The sequence below is a fragment of the Rhinatrema bivittatum genome, chromosome 4 (genome assembly GCF_901001135.1).
Source record: "Rhinatrema bivittatum chromosome 4, aRhiBiv1.1, whole genome shotgun sequence".
NCBI lineage: Eukaryota > Metazoa > Chordata > Amphibia > Gymnophiona > Rhinatrematidae > Rhinatrema > Rhinatrema bivittatum.
In genome coordinates, this window is record NC_042618.1 from 373702039 (window position 1) to 373722194 (window position 20156).

The 20156-nt window shown below is 40.2% G+C and overlaps 1 protein-coding gene across 1 annotated transcript in view; it reads right to left on the reverse strand.

Moving 5' to 3' along the window:
* The window catches only part of FGD3 (FYVE, RhoGEF and PH domain containing 3), a 281833-nt gene that overhangs the window by 148451 nt on the left and 113226 nt on the right, over positions 1–20156 (reverse strand). The window contains exons 2-3 of the mRNA XM_029600868.1: positions 9212–9385; positions 2359–2548 (exon numbers count right to left, since the gene is read on the reverse strand). Coding sequence (XP_029456728.1) covers positions 2359–2548; positions 9212–9385 — 364 coding nt within the window. The remainder of the gene's footprint in view (positions 1–2358; positions 2549–9211; positions 9386–20156) is intronic.

Sequence of the window (20156 nt, forward strand, 5' to 3'; positions counted from 1 at the left end):
CATCAAATAATAAACAAAAGCCTCATCCACAAAATCCACCTTCCTTACAGCTCCCAAGCGAGTTCCCAAAATCCCAGAAATACAATATCCAAGGCCAATCTCAAAAGTAAGGGGAAAAAAAAAGGAGGGAGATATTCAGGGGAATTGAATATCCAGCTCCACCGAAAGGCCGCCACTTAGACCTATAACTAGTTATCTCTCACCCTAGCTTGATGCACTCTACCTAGTTGCTATCAAGCTAAGCCAAGAGAACATTGTACAGATCTCATCTTTGTGTCCCTTTCCTCACTTCAAATCACATCAAAGCTTCACTGATGTGTACAGTGCTGTTCATACGTCTGACTGTGCATGTAAAACTGCCCCCCCCCCAAACCTAGACCACCACCAAAACCTCACCTCGCTTTACTAGTTGACCCTCCTACAGTGGTATAAATAGTTGATTAATATGAGAGCCTTATAGTCTCTCTCAGAGGGTTTTGGAGTTTTTTTGTTTTGTTTTTTAATTGCAGGCGCTATTCATGCGAAATTTATAGTAAATTGATGAATCTGGGCCAAAGATAGCTGGATATATTTAGCTGCACGGGCTAAGTTGGCTAGTTATCCGGTTAACTAGCCAAGCCATCCAGCAGCTGAATATGGACCTCAAAATGTTTCCTTATTCAAACCCTACTCTCAACTACGTCAACTCAGCCGACCATATGACTCCAAAACAAAACAGCAGCATCACTGGGCCAATAACTCAACTTGCTTCCTCTGGCATTTTCTGTAATTTGAAATGCTGGGGGCGGGAAGAGGCAAGGGGCAGGTTCCCACAGAGTTATAGCAAAAAGGGTGGTGTTAAAAATACTTCTAGGAAGTTGGCAAGCCTGCCAGCTGCCCCCCCATTTCCCAGAATCTGCATCTGCCCCCTGTGGGAGTTGGGGGATGGGTCAATGGCAGGGCGATGTGTTTGTGGTGCATTCTCTCCCACTCACATCTCCACCATACGCTCTCCACTTCCCTCTCCCTTCTCATTTTTCCTCCACCTCCCCCTTATCCTAACTCACACACCTTCCCTTCCTTTTTCCCCTCCTCACTCATACTACCTTCCCCTCCTCTCACTCCCTTTCCCCTGCTCCTCTCTCCTTTCATTTCCTCTCATTCCCCTCCTCTTTTCTTCTATTCCCCTCACCTCCCCACCACCTTGCACAGGGCTTCCTCCTCTGCTGGTGAATGTTGGAAACATCGCCAGCATTGAAGCCATCAAGGTGCCGCTAGGTTGGGCTTCCTAATCTGCTGGTGGGGGATTTTGGACCCCACCAGGATTGCTGCTTCCTGCGCACAAAATATAGGACTAAGCTGTTTTGCCCGCCCCATCACACTGACTTGCTGTTTTGCAAGTGCCACCATACACAGACTTCCTCTTCTGCTGGCTGGTTTGGGAAACCCTGCCAGAATTGAAGATTTCTTTATTTAATCACTTTTTCCTTTACAACAGGCAAGAAGTTTATAACATTACATTCAAAGGCATATATCTACCAAAGCATCAATTTTAATATAAACCTCTTTTTCTGTAAATCATTATCTATAAAATAATATAGATTCTCAGGAGTCTTTTTGGAGCATAAATCAATTAAGAAATTAATTGATAGACAAATAAAGAAATATACAGTATCTATCTTTACTAATATCCTCAAAGGAATTGAAGATTTCAGCAATGCTGTACGTGGAGCAAAAAATAAAATAAAATGTAAACCCTGCTCTGAGGCTGATTTGGCTCTGGTCAGGAAACTTTTGGAGCGCTGGAAAAAATTGCTATGCAGGCCGGATGCACCCCTGCTCTACCCATACAGTACCCACTTTAGATTTGCATTTAGTAGACCTGGATTCATGGCTTGGATGTACACATCATGTGCTCCGATTACTGTTCTGACATACACAGTCTGTAGGCAAATTTTCAAAACCAATTACTCGGGCAAACTGGCCCATCTGAAAACTGCCCTCCTGGACCAGACTAGGAGTGTTTGGATCAGGGGAATAAAGACAGTGCACATGGTTTGTATTTTCAAATGTACATGTGCTTCTTTCTTCCCCTCTGTTTCTGTTGTCCACACAAATAGCAGATGCAATGTATGCGGGCAGTTTTAGCTCACACATGACATGCTAGCTCATTTTCAAAAAAGAAACCACCTGCACAAAGCAACAGCAGTAAAAAATAAATCAATAATAAAATAATAGTTATTATAAAACCTGTATACTTTTCAACTACTTGGGCTACTCAAAATTGCCACCCCCTCTATTATTACTTTTCCACCACAATACAGTTTCAAGCCCCCATGAAAAAGCAAGTCATGGAAACAAATGCGTAGGTGTACTTGCCTAATATTTTCAAATCTTTCAATTAGGGAGTTGATTCCCGGGGATGTTTCCGCTTGCTCCTTTTTCGCCTTAAGGATAAGGTTCCTGGTGTTTTTGGGATTGGCAGGTAAAGGTCTAGAAGGTGGTGGAGGAATTAACTGAGGCGATCTTTCGGGGCCAATGATTTTCAGGTGGACAGGTTTAGGAGGCACTAATAAAGAAAAAGGAAGGGAAAAAAAAATGCAATAAAGGTTTTCCTCGGTTATATTTATGCCAATGTATCCTGCATTATGAAGACAGCAGAAGCTCCTATAGCTTTACTGTTGTGTTACTTAGAAAATTCTGCAGCAAAAATATATTTATTCTTTCATGGAGAATCAGAGTTTTACTATCTTTGCCCAAGTAAGATATGTTCTGAGCAAACATTTTATGCCAACAGCCAGGACAGTCTGAAAACAGCATTACTCTCTATCAGTAGCATTAGTACTTCCCTGTTACTAAACAGGATGCACGTAGACAAGATTCTGCAGCTTCAAAGAGCCACTGTACTGTTTGCTATGTTTTGAAGATCCATGATATACAAATCATTTAAGGACTGATAACTTCTAGCATGCAGAAATATCTATCTTTCAATATGTCTGTATCTACCTATATCTTCGTATGAACAGAACAAGGCATAATTAATTATATGCAAAAAGCACTGTAATGAGATATGTTTACTGTGAGGAAGCTACTGCAGACAAGCAGAGCAGATGCCACCCTTTCAGGGCCTGTGGCATGCCATCCTTACCAGCTTCCTTCCTCTTTAGGTACTCTACTGCATTATATCTGCGTGACATAAAATGTTTCCAAAGCAAAGCACTTACCTGGTTATAAAACATGAAATGCAATTTTAAAGTATATTGTTTTGGGGGATTTTAAGAAATACAAAAACATGTTTAATTCTCACAATTTGCATTTAGTAAAGAAAACGTACACTTAATGCAGTCCTATTGCTTTCTAGGAAAACTGTTTTAAATGCACATCTGCAGTAACAGTAACCCATAAGAGGAGGCCTATGTGTCTTGCTAAGTGAAAGCTATTCTTCACTGGTATACTTGAAAACAGAAGTGCCAACTCCTCCCTGCATAAATAAGATTACCTTCTCCCTCAAATTCAAAATCACACCAAGTCACGATAACTTCCTTTGCATTGTTCAAGTCCAAGAAATAACCCCAGATGCAGTTAATCAAGATAAGTACTATAGACTTCAAAGAAAGATAGATTTAAAAAAAAGAAAGAAAATCTCTTCATTCTCAGTGGGGGCAATGTTATATTCAGAGCGGAGACTATGGGGAAAAGGATGCTTTTCCACTGTTCGGAACCTATATCTCATACTAATGATCTAATTTAGCCATCATACTCTATCCAAAAATGACTACTGATAAAATGCCTTGAAAAATTACATTATAAATTAAAAACATTTTATCATAGTAACTAGTATAAAGCACATCTAGATGCAAGCGTTAGGGCAATCATGACTACAATGAAGCAACCACAGTGCATTCACACTTTCTTTATGACATTGATGAATCCAAGATTTTGTAATGTTATTTTGGCACTATCATGTGGGAACATTTTCTATCCACAGTAACCTAGTAGATGAAAGCAGAAAAAGCCCATCCAGTTATTCCTGTTCATGCCGCCAAAGAAATATCCCAGTTGCCAATCATACAGCGTGACAATAGGTAAGATATCATTTCTTACCTGGGGCATTTTTTTTTTTTTATCGTCCACCTCTTATATTCCACATTCCTAGGTAGCTGAGCATTCCCTATTTAGTTCACACACCCAGCACCCCTCCCTTCCCAGGTTTTATATTAATCTGAATAGCTACCAATACTAGCCTGGCTGGTGTCCAATCACCAGGCCTCTAGTCCCCCCTGACCTTTCTGGATGACACCCTGCTACCACCAACCTGGTACCCAGCTTGTCTGGCACCAGGAGTATGTAGCCTGCCAGACAGACCCAGCTACATGACCACCTGTGTTTCTGCTACAGCTTCCAGTTATTACTGTATTTGCGGCCTGCCAGACAGACTCAGCTGCAAATTAATTCTGTCATCCTTAGAGATAAAAAGCAGTACTAAATTGTCCTAGCACAAAAACAATTGGTGCAACTCAGATGCATAACATATCCCAACTACTATTCTCTATAACAGTGTTTTTATGTCTCATCTTCCTTGTTCTCTAATACTGTGCTCTCCCATTTCCCCCAGAAAAATAAAAATTAGCTTTGTTTAAATTGAAGTACACTTCAAGTTATGTCAAATCAAACATCTCATGCCCCACACTCAGCTCGAGAACCACTGGTCCATCCTAGCTGGAAAGCACTGGTCCATCCTAGCTGGAAAACAAGTTTGTTTACCTTTAAATAGAGTTTTCTGTAGATGGCAGGAAACAGCCATTATGCATAAGTAATGTCATCCAGTGGCATGGATACAGACCCACTCTCAGCAAAGACTTTACTGAGCATGCACAGAAGTTCCCGTTGGCATGCTGCCTCATTCAGACCTTCAGGCGCCAACCAATAAAGTGCGCCAGCCTAGCACACAGGTTTATGCACGTTTTAGACACGCTAGACTAGCACCCGATGCAATAGAGATTAGCGCGTTCAAAACGCGCACCCAAATAAATGCGAAGCCAATGGTGCCCATCACATGTAAATTCCATGTAGATGAGGCTATTAGCTATTACCCCCGATACAGAAAAATCGCTAGGTACCCAACGCACAGTTTTTAACGGTGAAAATTTAATGCCAGCCGTGGTGGTGGCATTAAGTCAATCCACGAGTCAAGGGCACATGAGAAATTTAAAAATATGTGGTTCCTCCTAGTTAGTATTGTTGGGACACTTAAATTTACTGCTTGCAGCATTTAAAAATAAAGGTATATGGGCTTCATTTTAAAAAAAACCAAATTCTGGATGCACAATGTACACACACAATTTACACGCATAATTGCTAGGGGCGCTTAGCTATGGGAGTCCAGCAACCTCTGCAAAATAGGCCAGAAGTGAGAAAAACAGATGCTCGTATTGAGCGCCTGTTACAATTGTGGGTGCCTGATGCATTTGATCCCTAAGGACGCACAATTTTTCCCTAGCGCATCCTTTTTTATGCAGCCCCCTCATTTACATATTGCATCAGGTGTCAGGGGATAAGGCTGTGTGCACGTTAGGAAAACGGGTGCACAATACGAGCGCTCTTTCTAACATGTCTTATTGTATCGGCCCGTCAGTCTCTTCCAGAGCTTATGCTTAAGCTAAGTAGTAGATTTTTCACGGAATCAGGTAGGTATTAAGAATGACTAATTCATCCTGCTGTCTATGGAGAACTCTGTGAACAAGAAAGAAAAAAGCTTTCTCAATCAACAAGCAGGCATGAATTAGCAATTAGACATGGAGCATCCCAAGCTGAGGGTTGTACAGTGGAAGTACTTAAAGACAACGTGGCCACACCAGGTGGACAGTGAACTACTGGATGAATAGGCTGCACAGAATTACTTGTCCGTTACTGTCTTCTTGGGACATGCTATCCAGACAATAGTGGGATGTGAAGAATCTGTACATATGATCAAATAGCCGCTTTGCATATGTCCTTAATACAAGCTGGTCTGAGATAAGCCACAGAAGTCACTATGGCTTTCACGTGATAAAGATTGCATGCTCTGTCAAAGCTTATTTATTTATTTAGATTTTTTGTAATCTGCTTTTTGTACTTTTTTTTCAAAACTTCAAAGCAGATTACATTCAGGTACTGTAGGTATTTCACTACCCCCAGATATACGCCAAACAGCACATATAGTGCACTATACAGTCTAGGATGAAAGGACACAAACAGTTGAGAAGCCTGATGGTTAGGTTGCGTCCTCGTTCAGTAATATGCCAGGGCTCTCTTACAGTCCAAGCAATGAAAAGCCCACTCTCCTTTATGCATGTGTTCTTGGAAAGAATATAGGTAGCTCTATAGTGTGATTAGAAGAATGTAGATACCACTTTTGGAAGAGATTTGAGGTGAGTTCAAAGAATCTTCCTACTTGAAAAACTGAAGGGATGATGAATATGAAACTCACTCACTCTTCATGCTATCGTGATGGCCATGAGAAACAATACTTTCCGTGTGGAAACTTCAAATCCACCCATTTGAGAGGTTTGAAAGCTTTCATAAGCTGAGCTAGGAAAAAGTATTTCTCAACATTTTGTATGTCAGGAATGGGTCTCGCTACCTTCCTTAAGTTGTGTGGACCAGTTGCAGTGCTGATGAGCTGGAGCGGAGGGAGAGGATACCAGAAAATTAAACACCTGGTCTGTGTCATTTTAAGGTATTTAGACAGTTTAACAAAATTGTTTAAAAAAATAAAAATAAAATAAGGTGCTCTAAAAAAAAACAAACAAACCCTCTCTCTCTCTTCCTTCCCTTGCCAAGCAATAGTATTGTACTCAAAAGAATAAAACCTGCCCTCTCCCGTCTAGCCAGTCAACAGTTAATCATTGAAAAAAAGAATCCCTCCCTTTTCTCTTTCCCCCAGTCAGCCACTAGTTGGTCATTTAAAAAATAAGAAAAAACATCACTCTCTTTTCCAGTCAGGTACCAGCTCATCATTCAAAAAATATAAAATAAAAATAAATCCCTTGCTTTCTCTCCCTCTCCTCTACCAGCCAGCAACACTATTATAATTAAATACTCCCACCCTGCTGACATTTTTTTCCAGTTGGGGGCCAGTCCCAAGAACTGATTTCTGAGAGGGGAGAAACTGCAGCTGAATGTTAACAAGCCAGCGTGAGACTGCATCAGTGTCTGCTCCGCTTTGGCGCCACAGTAACTTCTGGTTTCTCTACAGGAGGCAGGACCTGAAAGTGAATCAGATGCAGAGTCCAGCTCACTAACAGTCAGCTGAAGCTACCGACCCCCCCCCCCCCATCAGAGAGAGATATGGCCTCAGGGCGGGACCTGACTGGGAAAACAAGGTCTGCATAGGTGGGGATGGGGGCTCAGGAAAAGTCTCTACTGTTGTGTGGCTACAGGGCAGTCTCTTAATTCCTTCTCATCCTCCTGCAATAACCATCACTCCGTGGACCGAGAGAAATGCTGATGGGAACCAGAGCTGGTCCACAGACTGGTGGTTGAGTAACACTGAGCTAAGACTACAATGAGGTTCCAAGGCACTGGAGGTTCACCCCCCAGAGGTTTGGAATGCTACACTCCTTTCATGAATTATGATGCTAACAGATGGAGAGACAGACAGAAGCCTCTCTCACCTGCTGGTGATATACCACACTGAGATGAAGTTTGACTGAGGATGAGAGGCAGAACCTGAGGATGAGAGGCAGAACAGGTAATGAAAGTCAGTCCTTCGGGCCACAGGAGAAGGGATCCAGTTGGCTGGTCTTACACCAAGTCGAAATAATTCAGATATTTGGGCCCTCACGGGCTGAGGAACCTTCTGCACTAGAACTGGAGGAGAGACATCCTCTTCAGAAACCCAGATTGGATCTGACAAAGTGGACTCTGTCCTCAAAAGCTCAAGCTTTTAAAAAAAAAAACTGGTTAGTCTCTAAGGTGCCACTTGATTCCTGTTATTTTTAGAAACCCAGATTGGTTCATCATCACTCAAGGCAGTCTGTACAGCTATGGCTGCTGCCTCTGCCTTGGCAGTGGTCAGCTCCAAAGTGCACCTCGCTAGTTGCATTTACATTTCCCATCAAATGGTGCTCTGGTTCATGTATGGCACACTAGCTGCACTACCTGCCACACCACAGCCCCAGTAGCAGGATTCCTGGTCTTATGCACCACAGCACTCCTCTCTGCATTATGCCTTAAAGTACAAGCTCCATGATGAGGACATGGATGCTCCTGCTTGACCATGGGTCCAGAGAAAACAAATGACTTAGTGCCATGGGAATTTTCCATGCCATGAAGGTTGAAGAAACCTGCGCCGATGAGGCTATCTCCCGCTTAGGTGTTGAGGAACGGAGCTCTGTACCAACAGTGCTGACTTTCTTCGGCTCTGATGGGGACGGACCAGATGTGGGTGTCTTATGTCATTTGGGCATCCTTCTTGGCACCTCACCTGATCCCGCAGGCTTCTGTGTCACACTCAGGTTAAGTGTGGCTCCGGGAAGCAGCACCACATGAAGGTGTGATCAAGAAGAGGCGTATTCCTGCATTGAGAGCCTGATGACATCTGGTTTCTAGATAAGGAGTAGCTCTTCTGTCCAGCTTCGTGAGGTGGGGGGCATTTTACTGCTGCCACTTTCCTTAGGACTTTCATTTTCCAGGTGTGATGTTGCTGTGTCTTAGGGGGACATCCGACCACAACTGCAGCAGTTGGAGGAGTTATAGTCCAAAGCCAGTCTGCTATTGCAGAGAGTGTCCGAAGATACAGGCCTCAAAGTTGCTGAACACGTGCTTCTTGGCCTTGGACTTCTCCATACTCGTCTTTCTTTTTTTTTGAGAACTAAAATATTCTGTTTGGGAGGCTGGCAAGACAAGTGGAAAAAAGAGAAGCAGCATATTGAGAGAGAGCAAGAAGGCACAAGGACAAAAGCTGAAAAGGTTTAAGAGCAGAAGTTAAGACTGAAGAAAAACTGATGGGCTCAAAAGGCAGCATGTGCATGCGGGAACTCCTGCGCAAAGCAAGTACAAAGTTTTTACTGAACTCTGAGAACTGGGTCCACGTCGGCGATCTTGAATGACATCAACTACATGCAATGGCTAATTCATGCCAACTTGTCAGAGTAGAACCAAAGTAACTTTAAACAGAATCCTCCATGCAACCATGTCCAATTATTATTTAAAAAAAAAATGCCACAATAATTTAACTCAAAACACTTGCCCTGGGGTTTCTGTAAAGGAAGCTTTTTGATGGGTGCAGATTTGGCATTGGAGCTTCTCCCGGTTTGTGGAATGCATGGTACAGGGCTGATGGGTTGCTGGATCTTCTCACACGTTTCCTGTAGTGGACCTGAATCAGCGTGACATCTGATTTGAGATGCAGCGTCCAACCACCCTGGAAAGAAAATGAAACAATGCTTTATTTCCTGTGGCTTGAAAACTACTGCCCTGCAGTAGTTTCAGCTTTAAAAGGTTGAATCTGCTGCTCGTAACTACTGTTCATCTAAAGATAAATGGAGGGACTTGTGCTATCTTTATCAAGACTTATTTGATTATGACCTCACAAAGCAAAAGCAGCTCATTTCTGTTTAATACAGAATGTATGTTTCTTTATCTTTCAAAATTATTCCAGCATCCCTTAAAATCAATCAAATAAATGTGAACTAATGTATTTTTTTCCTAACAGAAAACAACAGAAATTTTATTTAAATGTTCAGTTCTACAGCAAATAAATTCTATATTGGATATACCTCTCTGCAAATATAAAGGCTCTTTATGTTACTACTGGGCAGCTAAAGTGACTGCCCAGTAATAAACTATAACATTAGCTACCATTTACTTTAAGGCAGCTGTTTGGCAGCAAACGCTCCATGGGGGCCACACCCCTGGCTTGAAATACTGCGGATCAGCATTCTTCTGCCCTTCAAGGAGATGCAGGGTTTTTCAGCCGGGGGATGTCCACAGCTGTAAATAATTGACAACAGACTGGGCTTTGTGGAACTTTCAGATGCTCTATGCCAGCTTCATTAAAAAGCAGTTTGTTATTGACTTTGTACGTTATTGCTGGGCAGAATCAAGTTGCAAAGAAATAAAGTAAAAAAAAAAAAAAAAAAGGGCCACTGTGCATCATAAAAAGTATCTCCCTCCCACTCCCCAGAGATGATTTCTGGCCTCTGGATGGCATCCAGTACAAGAACAGAATTAATTTGTGTAAAACTGCTCAACTCTCACAAAAATTCTCCAGCAAGGCTCAATGTGGTTTCCAGATCCCGTTCTAGCAAAAACTTACACCAGCCAATAATACAAAAATCATGGAGGAAAAATGAAATTGAAAACTTGGTCACTCTTCTCAATTCCAGATCTTCTACAGAAAGGGACTTGAGACTACAAAACTTACAAATTTTGGATCTGCAAGTTCCTGCCCAACAAATAGCAGTAAATTACTGCCTGTGCACTCTCTCTCCACTCAGTCTAGACTCTATTATCTTAACTACTCTCTGGAAAAATCTTTGCGTGACTACCTAGAAAATCCTGGAGTGTACCACTATAGCACACATATGAACGTGCTTAGGAAATGGTATTATCCCACTGCATAAAGCATATCTAACCACATGCAACTAGTATGGAATCAGCGGGATCTTACCTTTATTATCCTTTGACATGTTCGGTTGTATTTTTAAAGACCAGCTTTTAGTCAGATATTTCTGCTCTTGGTTCATGCTAGATACTTGTTTTTTTTTTAGAGGTGAATTTTAGGGATTTAGTTCAGTTGTGGTCTTACCTGGTTATATGTGTTATTTTGTGTTTTATTTATATTTGTGTCTATATAGTACATTTATTGCATGTTTGGCTGTACCATAGCTTGGGTAGTCATTGGAAAGGTGAGAGAAAAAAAAAAAAAAGAAAAGACTATACACTGTAAATAATAAACAAGTTAAATGCCCAATCAAAAAAATCAGCAGAAATACCAGCAGTTATAAATACAACTTCAGGCTGCTGCAGAAGATCTGAGAACAGATGTCATTATGATGGCGAAACCGAATGACGGTATACAAAAAACATGTTAAATAAAAATAAATAAAATAAATAATTTCAGCAGCCTGCCTCGGAGGGGGGGGGGGGGGGGGGGGAGAGGGTCAATGGCTACTTTCAAATACTATTACCTGAAAACACTTAAAATATTTTTCAGCCAGACTTGGAACATCTTGAAAAATCTTGGTGGTATCAATGAGTGCAGAGCTCCCTTATAATCACAGCTCCAGATTCCATTGGTGAACCCTTTCCTCCTAACTTACTGGCAGACAAGATCACGCTCGGGAGAAACCAAGTGAAACTCAGTACAGCTTCGGTGGTGCTTGAGGACAGGGTGAAAAATAAGTGCTGCTAGGCCCTCGAGGATAAGAATGAAAGAATTAAATAAAAGTCTTCATACCCCATTACCCCAATTTGTTGTTCAAATCCATAAAAGTTTACTGAAGCAAATGGCAAAAAAAAGTCATTGAAACAGAAAAATACTTATTCCAAGAGTGCAGTACAAAACACAACCATTTGGAAATGTAAATTCCAGGAGGCCCTGGGTAACCCTTTTCTTTGAAGGGGCATTATCCTTCAGGGCACACAAAAGTATTTTTATATCTATGGGGCGGACTTCACTGTCATTTGTCCCCTTCTGCTAGTTGCACCTCAGGGGTGAGTCCTTTCTGTGGGAGGAAGTTATTGCTTGTGGCCCAGGAGGTGAGATGCTTCTTTTTATCAGTGTGTATCTGTTTATCTGAAATGGTGTTGTGATAATGCTTGACTGGGACAGATGAAACACGACACAGAGCTGGGTGTTAAAAATAAAATAAGTTTACTGAGTTTTTATGGTTTAACAACCATAAGGAGGCGTCCCTAGCGCCTCCTTATGGTTGTTAAACCTGTTGACAGCCACGGGTTCGGAAAACGGACACCAGCAAAATTGAGCATCCGTCTTCCAACCTGCAAGCCATGGGCTGATTTTTTTTAATTTTTGGAGCCCCCGACTTAATATCACTATGATATTAAGTCGGAGGGTGTACAGAAAAGCAGTTTTTTCTGCTTTTCTGTACACTTTCCCGGTGCCGGCCAAAATTAACTCCTGCCGTTGGGCAGGCATTAATTTCTGAAAGTAAAATGTGTGGCTTAGCTGCACATTTTACTTTCTGTATGGCGCGAGAATAACTAATAGGCTCATCAACATGCATTTGCATGTTGCAGACGCTATTAGTTTTTGGGGGGTTGGACACGCGTTTTCCTCGCGCTATTACCCCTTACTGTATAAGGGGTAATAATAGCACGTCGAAAGCATGCGTCCAGATGGGGGCTAACAGTGCGTTCGGTTGAGCGCACCATTCTGTATTGGCCTGAAAGTGAAGTTACAGCTGGATTTTGTCCTCTCTCTGTGTACGTGGTAGTAACTCAGGCACCTAGTTGATTCCAAACACTCCCTTCTCCAAGTGTGTGAGAAGCCCAGACTCTGAGGGAATCCTGCTCTGCTTGGGATCCCCTTAAACACTAAACAGTCCTTCCTGAGTTCAAGGTTGTTTTCTTCTACTCAGCCTGCACCTACGTCCAAGGGGGAGATGCAGTGATGGGACTTCCAAGTCTGTCTTCCTTCTCCTGACTCCAACCCCAATCCTTTTCTCTGGACCTCTCAGTGGGAAAGATCTATAACTGATGGAGATCAGGTACCTTACCCAATCTCCAAAAGAGAGGAGTGGTGACAAAAATGCCTCCCATCAACAAAAAGAGAATTCCCTTACTAAAAATGTACAAAAACCTTCTGGGGTGACATTGTTACTGCAGATCTCATTTGTTCTAGAAGGGTACTGACAGATCTTCAGTTTCCTGGCCTCAGGATCTGGGAAAAAGCCACCTCCAGTAGTACCAGGCATCAACCTAGCAAAACAACTCTTAAAGTAGTCAAAAATCCTGAAACAATCTCTTCTGCTAACTTGAGGTGTATCCTGCCTGGCAGGGAGTGCACAGGAAGGAGTACCCTCAAAAACTATACTAAGTGAGAAATATAGGCCTTACTAAAAATAAACCACTCTAACAGAGTTCCTTCTCCCTACAAAATCTCAACTCGAGTGCCACACCTTCTCTTGTCTTAATCCCCATTTATACAGGTCTACCCACTCAGGCAGCCTGTACAGGAGAAGCTGAACTAAGATATTCCTTCTCGCTGGTCTGTAGGCACATCTAGTTGCTAACCTAGAGGGAGGCGACACTTGAAAGGGTAAGAACGCTTCTATCCAATGATTAGGATGACAAATCTCATTGGATTGAGCTCACTTAGCATCCTGGTAGATTCAAACCCCAAATACACACTACAGATCAATAGAATAAGAGACCCTTTCTCCTTTTCAGGAAGCAGAAAGGCTAACCCTCTTTCCTCTCCTACTGCTTCTAGAAAGCAGGCCATACTGTAGCTGTCTATCTTTACTCCTCTTCAAAAGTCTAACATAAGAACATATGATATGCCATACTGGGTCAGACCAAAGGTCCATCAAGCCCAGCATCCTGTTCCCAACAGTGGCCAATCCAGGCCATAAGAACCTGACAGTTACCCAAACATTAGATAAATCACCTGCTACTTTTGCTTATTAATTACTAGAGATGTGCTTCGGGTAAAAATTTCATGTCGGGCTTCGTTTCGGGGCCGCCCCCCCCACGCGTTTTTCCCGGGCCCCAATTTTCGGGTTAGCGCACACTAACTCAAAAATTAATTTTTTCTGAAATTTCGGAAAAAATTCAATTGTTTTTCAGTTCTCACGAGTCATTCCGAATTAGGCAATTTCATTGACATTGTCTAATTTGGGAAAAATGATTGCACATCCCTATTAATTACCATCATAGTTTATGGATTTTTCCTCTAGGAACTTATCCAAACCTTTTTTAAACCCAGTTACACTAACTGCTGTACCCACATCCTCTGGCAATGAATTCCAGAGCTTTACGATGCGCTGAGTGAAAAACAATTTTCTTTGATTTGTTTTAAATGAGCTACTTGCTAACTTCATGGAGTGCCCCCTGGTCTTATTATCTGAGAGAGTAAATAACCGACTTATAATAACTTGTTCATGTCCTGTCATTATTTTGTGGACTTCTATCATATCCGCTTCAGTCATCTCTTCTCCAAACTGAACAGCCCTAACTTCTGTAGTTTTTCTTCATAGGGCAGCCGATCCATGCCCCTTATTTTGGTAGCCCTTCTCTGTACTTTCTCCAGTGCAGCTATATCCTTTTTGAGATGCGGTAACCAGAAATGCACTCAGTATTCAAGGTGCGGTCTCACCATGGAGCAATACAGAGGCATTATGACATTCTCAGTTTTATTTGCCATTCCCTTCCTAATAATTCCTAACATTCTGTTTGCTTTTTTGATCGACACAGCACACTGAGCAGACTATTTCAATGTATTATCCACTATGATGCCTAAATATCTTTCCTGGGTGGTAACTCCTAAGACAGCACTTAACATTGTGTAGTTACAGTAAGGGTATTTTTCCCTATATGCATCATTTTGCACTTGTCCGTGTTAAATTTCATCTGCCATTTGGAAGCCCAGTCTTCCAGTCTCACAAGGTCCTCCAGCAACTCATCACAATCTGCTTGAGATTTAACTACTCTACATAATTTTTTGTGTTACCTGCAAATCTGATCACCTCACTTGTCGTACCCCTTTCCAGATAATTTATAAATATATTATAAAGCACCAGTCCAAGTACAGATCCATGAGGCACTCCACTGTTTACCTTTTTCCATTGTGAAAACTGACCATTTAATCCTACTCTGTTTCCTGTCTTTTAACCAGCTTGCAATCCACAAAAGGACATCACCTCCTATCCCATGACTTTTTAGTTTACTTAGAAGCCTCTCATGCAGGATTTTGTCAAACGACTTCTGAAAAACCAAATACACCACATCTACCAATTCACCTTTGTCCACATGTTTATTCACCCCCTTCAAAAAAATGCAAGATATTTGTGAGACAAGACTTTCATGTTGGCTATGTCCCATCAAACCATGACTATCTAAATGTTTTATGATTTTATTCTTTATAACAGTTTCCATGATTTTTCCTGGCACTGAAGTCCAGCTCACCGGTCTATAGTTTCCTGGATCACCCTTGTTCCCTTTTTAAATATAGGGGTTACATTGACTATCTTCCAATCTTCAGATTCATCAGATGATTTTAATGATAGGTTAAAAATTAATTGAAATAGGTCTGAAATTTCATTTTTTAGTTCTTTCAGAACCCTGGGATGTATACCATCTGGTCCAGGTGATTTACTACTCTTCAGTTTGTCAATCAGGCCTACACATCTTCCAGATTCACCATGATTTAGTTCAGTTGATCTGAATCATCACCCAGGAAAACCTTCTCCAGAATGGGTTTCTCTCCAACATCCTCTTCAGTGAACACCAAAGTAAATAAATCATTAAATCTTTCCACGATGGCCTTATCTTCTCTAAATGCCCCTTTAACTCCCTGATCATCCAACGGTCCAACTGACTCCAGCTTCGGATATATTTTAAAAAGTTCTTATTGTGAGTTTTTGTTTCTATGGCCAATTTTTTTCAAATTCTCTCTTAGCCTGTTTTATCAATGTCTTACATTTAACTTGCCAATGCTTATGATTTATCCTATTTTCTTCGGATGAATCCTTCTTCCAATTTTTGAATGAAGATGTTTTGGCTAAAATAGCCTCTATCACTTCACCTTTTAACCATGCTGGTAATCGTTTGCCTCCCTTCCACTTCTCTTAATGCATGGAATACATCTGGACTGTGCTTCTAGGATGGTATTTTTTTTTTTTTTTTAACAATGTCCACACCTGTTGCACACTTTTTACCTTTGTAGCTGCACATTTCTTTTTTTTTCTTACTATTTTTCTCATTTTCTCAAAGTTTCCCTTTTGAAAAAGTTTAGCACTAGAGCCATGGATTTACTTACTGTCCTCCTTTCAGTCATTAATTCAAAATTGATCATTATGATCACTATTGCCAAGCGGCCCCACCACCATTACCTCTCTCACCAAATCCTGCGCACCACTGAGAATTAGATCTAAAATTGCTCCCTCTCTTGTCGGTTCCTGAACCAATTGCTCCATTTATTCCATCCAGGAACTTTATATCTCTAGCATGTACCGATGATACATTTACCCAGTCAATACTGGGGTAATTGAAGTCTCCCATCATCACCGCACTACCAGTTTGGTTAACTTCCCTAATTTCTCTTAGCATTTCGCTGTCTGTCTCACCATTTTCTCTTTTACCTTTACTGATCTTAATTGAAATAATAAAGCAGGAGTAACGATCTCTGGTCCTCAAGTGCCAGAAATAGGTCAGGATTTTAGGATATTCACAATGAATATGCATGAAATAGATTTGTTTACAATGGAGGCAGGACCTGCAAATCTATCTCATGTATATCCTGAAAACTAGGCCCATTTATGGCTCTTTAGGACCATAATTGGCCACCCTTGTATTAAAGGTGCTTGCAGGAATGTGGGATGGCTTACACAAAAACCACTGAACTCTTATATACCATCTTTGTAAGGAACTTGGTGGTCCTTACATTGATACTTCAGTGCTGCTGCCCAAACGTTATAACCAAACTCACATAATCAATTAGCAATGGCATATATTTGGTCTCTATGTAAAAATACTGGCTGACAGATACGTGAAAGAATTTCCAGGTGAGGGTATGAAGGCAGCCATTGATTCATGAGACAAGCAATTTGGAGAATGATAGTTGCTGTTGGGCCTTCTGGAACCAGTTTTTGTTGTTATCCAGCTTGAAGATGCATACATAATTGCACGTATTTCTGCAGGTTTTGTGATCAGATCTTTGTTTATGAACTCTCAGTTTCAAGTTGCCACAAAAGCTGTGCAACTTGCTTTACATTTTAAATTATTGATTTCATACTGCTTTATTAAATTGAATTTAAATATTTCATGATAAATGTTTTCCTAAAGTGTGCACAACCATTTCAAGAATAAGCAACTAATCAGTATGATTTTTTTTTTGCAATCATTTATAGAAGCAGCTGTTGCAAAGTCTGCACATATTTTTAACCCACAGACTTTGCACCACCTTTCAAAGCAAAAGTACGTGTGTCCTTTCATTTCGAAACTTGACACTTTTTTTTCTGTGGATACTTTCTTCATGGATAATAATTCAGAGTTGAAAATGTTAATATTCACATGTTATTTCTTTCACATGACCAAATCCACACCCTCTTTCAATGAATACAATTCTTTTTTCCACTTTTTTTGGTATTGTGTTTCCAATTAGCTCCACTTTCTATAGTGGCTTTCAGCTCTATTCATAAATATGAATATATTAAAAACCACCCAGAATATGCAACTACACATCTGAGGTATAATCACTGCAGATATCCTGAAAATTAGACTTTTTAGGTGAAACTCTAGAACCAGGTTAGTAAACACTGACCTAGAAAACATTCTCCATGTCATGTCATACTTCCTTACATTTTAAAGACACTGCTAGTTAGTATTAACAAGCAAGGCAAGTAATCGCATGCACAGCAAAAATGGTAACACACCAATCAATTTGCCTACTGACCAATTTACGAAAGTTTAAGAGGCAAGAAAGTAATCCTGTCTTGCTATGCTAAATGTTTTGTTATGTTACCCAAGTCTGATGAGTGGTATATACACACTGCTGGTATTATCCTCCAGGGACCTCTACCATACTTACGTTTGGTTTCACTGGGGACTGCAGGTGCTGAAAATCCTGAATTAGATATAGCAAGAATTGTTGACTGGGAATCTCTTCACACGCAAATCATCTTTCACAGCAGAAGCTGTTAGAATTGGGCCCAAATAATTAAGCCAGGAGTTCTCAATTTCTGTTCTCATGATTCTCAACTCAGATCTGGCTTTTTAGGGCAACCAAAATATACAAATTAGCTGAATTCTTAAAATAAAAATATAAGATTTGCCATACTGGGTCAGACCAAAGGTCCATTAAGTCCAGTATCCTGTTTCCAACAATGGACAATCCAGGTCACAAGTACCTGGCAGGATCACAAAAGGTCGATAGATTCCATGTTGCTAATCCCAGCCAGAGATAAGCAATGGATTTTCCCAAGTCTACCTTAATAATGGATTTATAGACTTTTCTTTCAGGAACTTGTCCAAACCTTTTTTAAACCCATCTTTCATCACATCTTCTGACAATGAATTCTAGAGTTTAATTATGCATTGAGAAAAAGAATATTTTCTCCTATTTATCTTAAATGTATCACCTAGTAACTTAACTAAATCATCCCTAGTCTTTGTACTTTTTGAAAGTGTAAACAATTGATTTGCATTTACCAGCTCACTCCACTCATCATTTTAGAGACATCTGTCATATCTCCCCTCAGATGACTTCTCCAAGCTGAAGAGCCCTAATTAGCTTTCCTTATAGGGGAATCACTTCAGCCCTTTTACCATTTTGGTCACCTTCTCTGTACCTTTTCTAATTCTGACAGGTGAAAACTTTTCAAAATGGGTGTAACTCTACTTTATTTCCAATATGCAATCATATGCAAACACCTAACCAATGGGAAATATTCATACAGATAAAATAAAGATTTTTACAAAACTGTATACAAATTTTATGAAAGTAGCAGCTTAAACACACACAAATTACACATCACCTATCTCATTCATACCTCATTCATCCATTAAAAACAAATAAATTGTATTTGAAGAAATTCTTTTTTTTAAATACAACCCGCGTTATAAAATTATCTACCAGTACTGCTAAACTTTCTCAAAACATAAGAAGTTGATGACGCATTCATTAGATGAACCCATCATGAGAAAATCACCTATTGTGAATACATTTACTCTATTCCCAAGCAAAAACATATGTTTCATAAATAAAAACTCTCAAAGGAAATGTCTGCCAAAATATCTTCTAAAACTCGCTCTCAAAAATCGCAACTGTATCAAAATCTTCTCATATCAACATGGTACACCTTCTCATTCATGAAGGTTCCTCTAATCTGATGATTATATTACAAATGTCACCCAAATGTCTCAGAATGATGCCTTTCATTACAAGTATCAAATATCTTAAAGTGGCATCTCACACATCAAAAACGATCCTTCCCTACAAGGGAATCCTCATTTCACCCTGCTAGGCTTCTTCAGGGGAATGAATATCCTACAATAAGTACAATAAAAAAACTCTATTAGTTTTTGCATATCATTCATTACCACATTTCAGTTTAAGAATAAAAAATAATTACCACAAATGATCTTACAAATCTATATTGCACAATTTCTCATTACTGGCTCCCAGTTCTATCCCATATTCCTGACATTATTCCTAAAAATCTGCCAAAACACAAAACCATCTTTAAATGTACACCAAACTCATACTTTTAATCACAATATGATTATAATATATTACTTACAATTACTTTCAACTTTTCAAAACAAACCAATAAAACACCGCCTTCCATATACAACCGAATGCCACCACCATCTGTAGCGTTCTGACGCTTATGTGCTTCACGTCCTCCTGCCCTTACATTTAAATGTATCAATCAGATACAGAAAAAGTATCATGAGAGGCATTTAATCTATAGCTCGTTAACTCAATCGAAAATAAATCACATAAAAGCTGACATTCTATATCGCTGTTGAGCCCAAAAGGTGCCAATGTCTGCCAATTATAAATAAAATAGTGTTACCATTGATGCAACCTATAGGAAATATCAAACTCCCCCCTCCCCCAGTATATCATATAATTGTTTAATCACAAAGAATAATATCCTCAACAGTGTGCTATGTTGAAATCCAATGGGCAACAAAAGGGGCATTTTCTTAAATGTCCGAACACTGATCATGTGTTCTGTAATTCTCTGTTTAATTTGCCTTTTAGTTTTTCCAATATACATGTAAGAACACAGACATATCACCACATATCATTCATTGTAAACAATTCACTTGTAAATAATCCTTTGTATATAATTTTTATTGCTTATATATCATCATGTTTATAGCTTATATTCTTTTCGTTCAGTAATTCCCTCTTGTTTCCCCTCCCTTACCTCCACCCAGTTCCATTATCAGTTTCATTGTAAAGCCATGTTGGCCAGTTTTTATGTTACATGGAAACC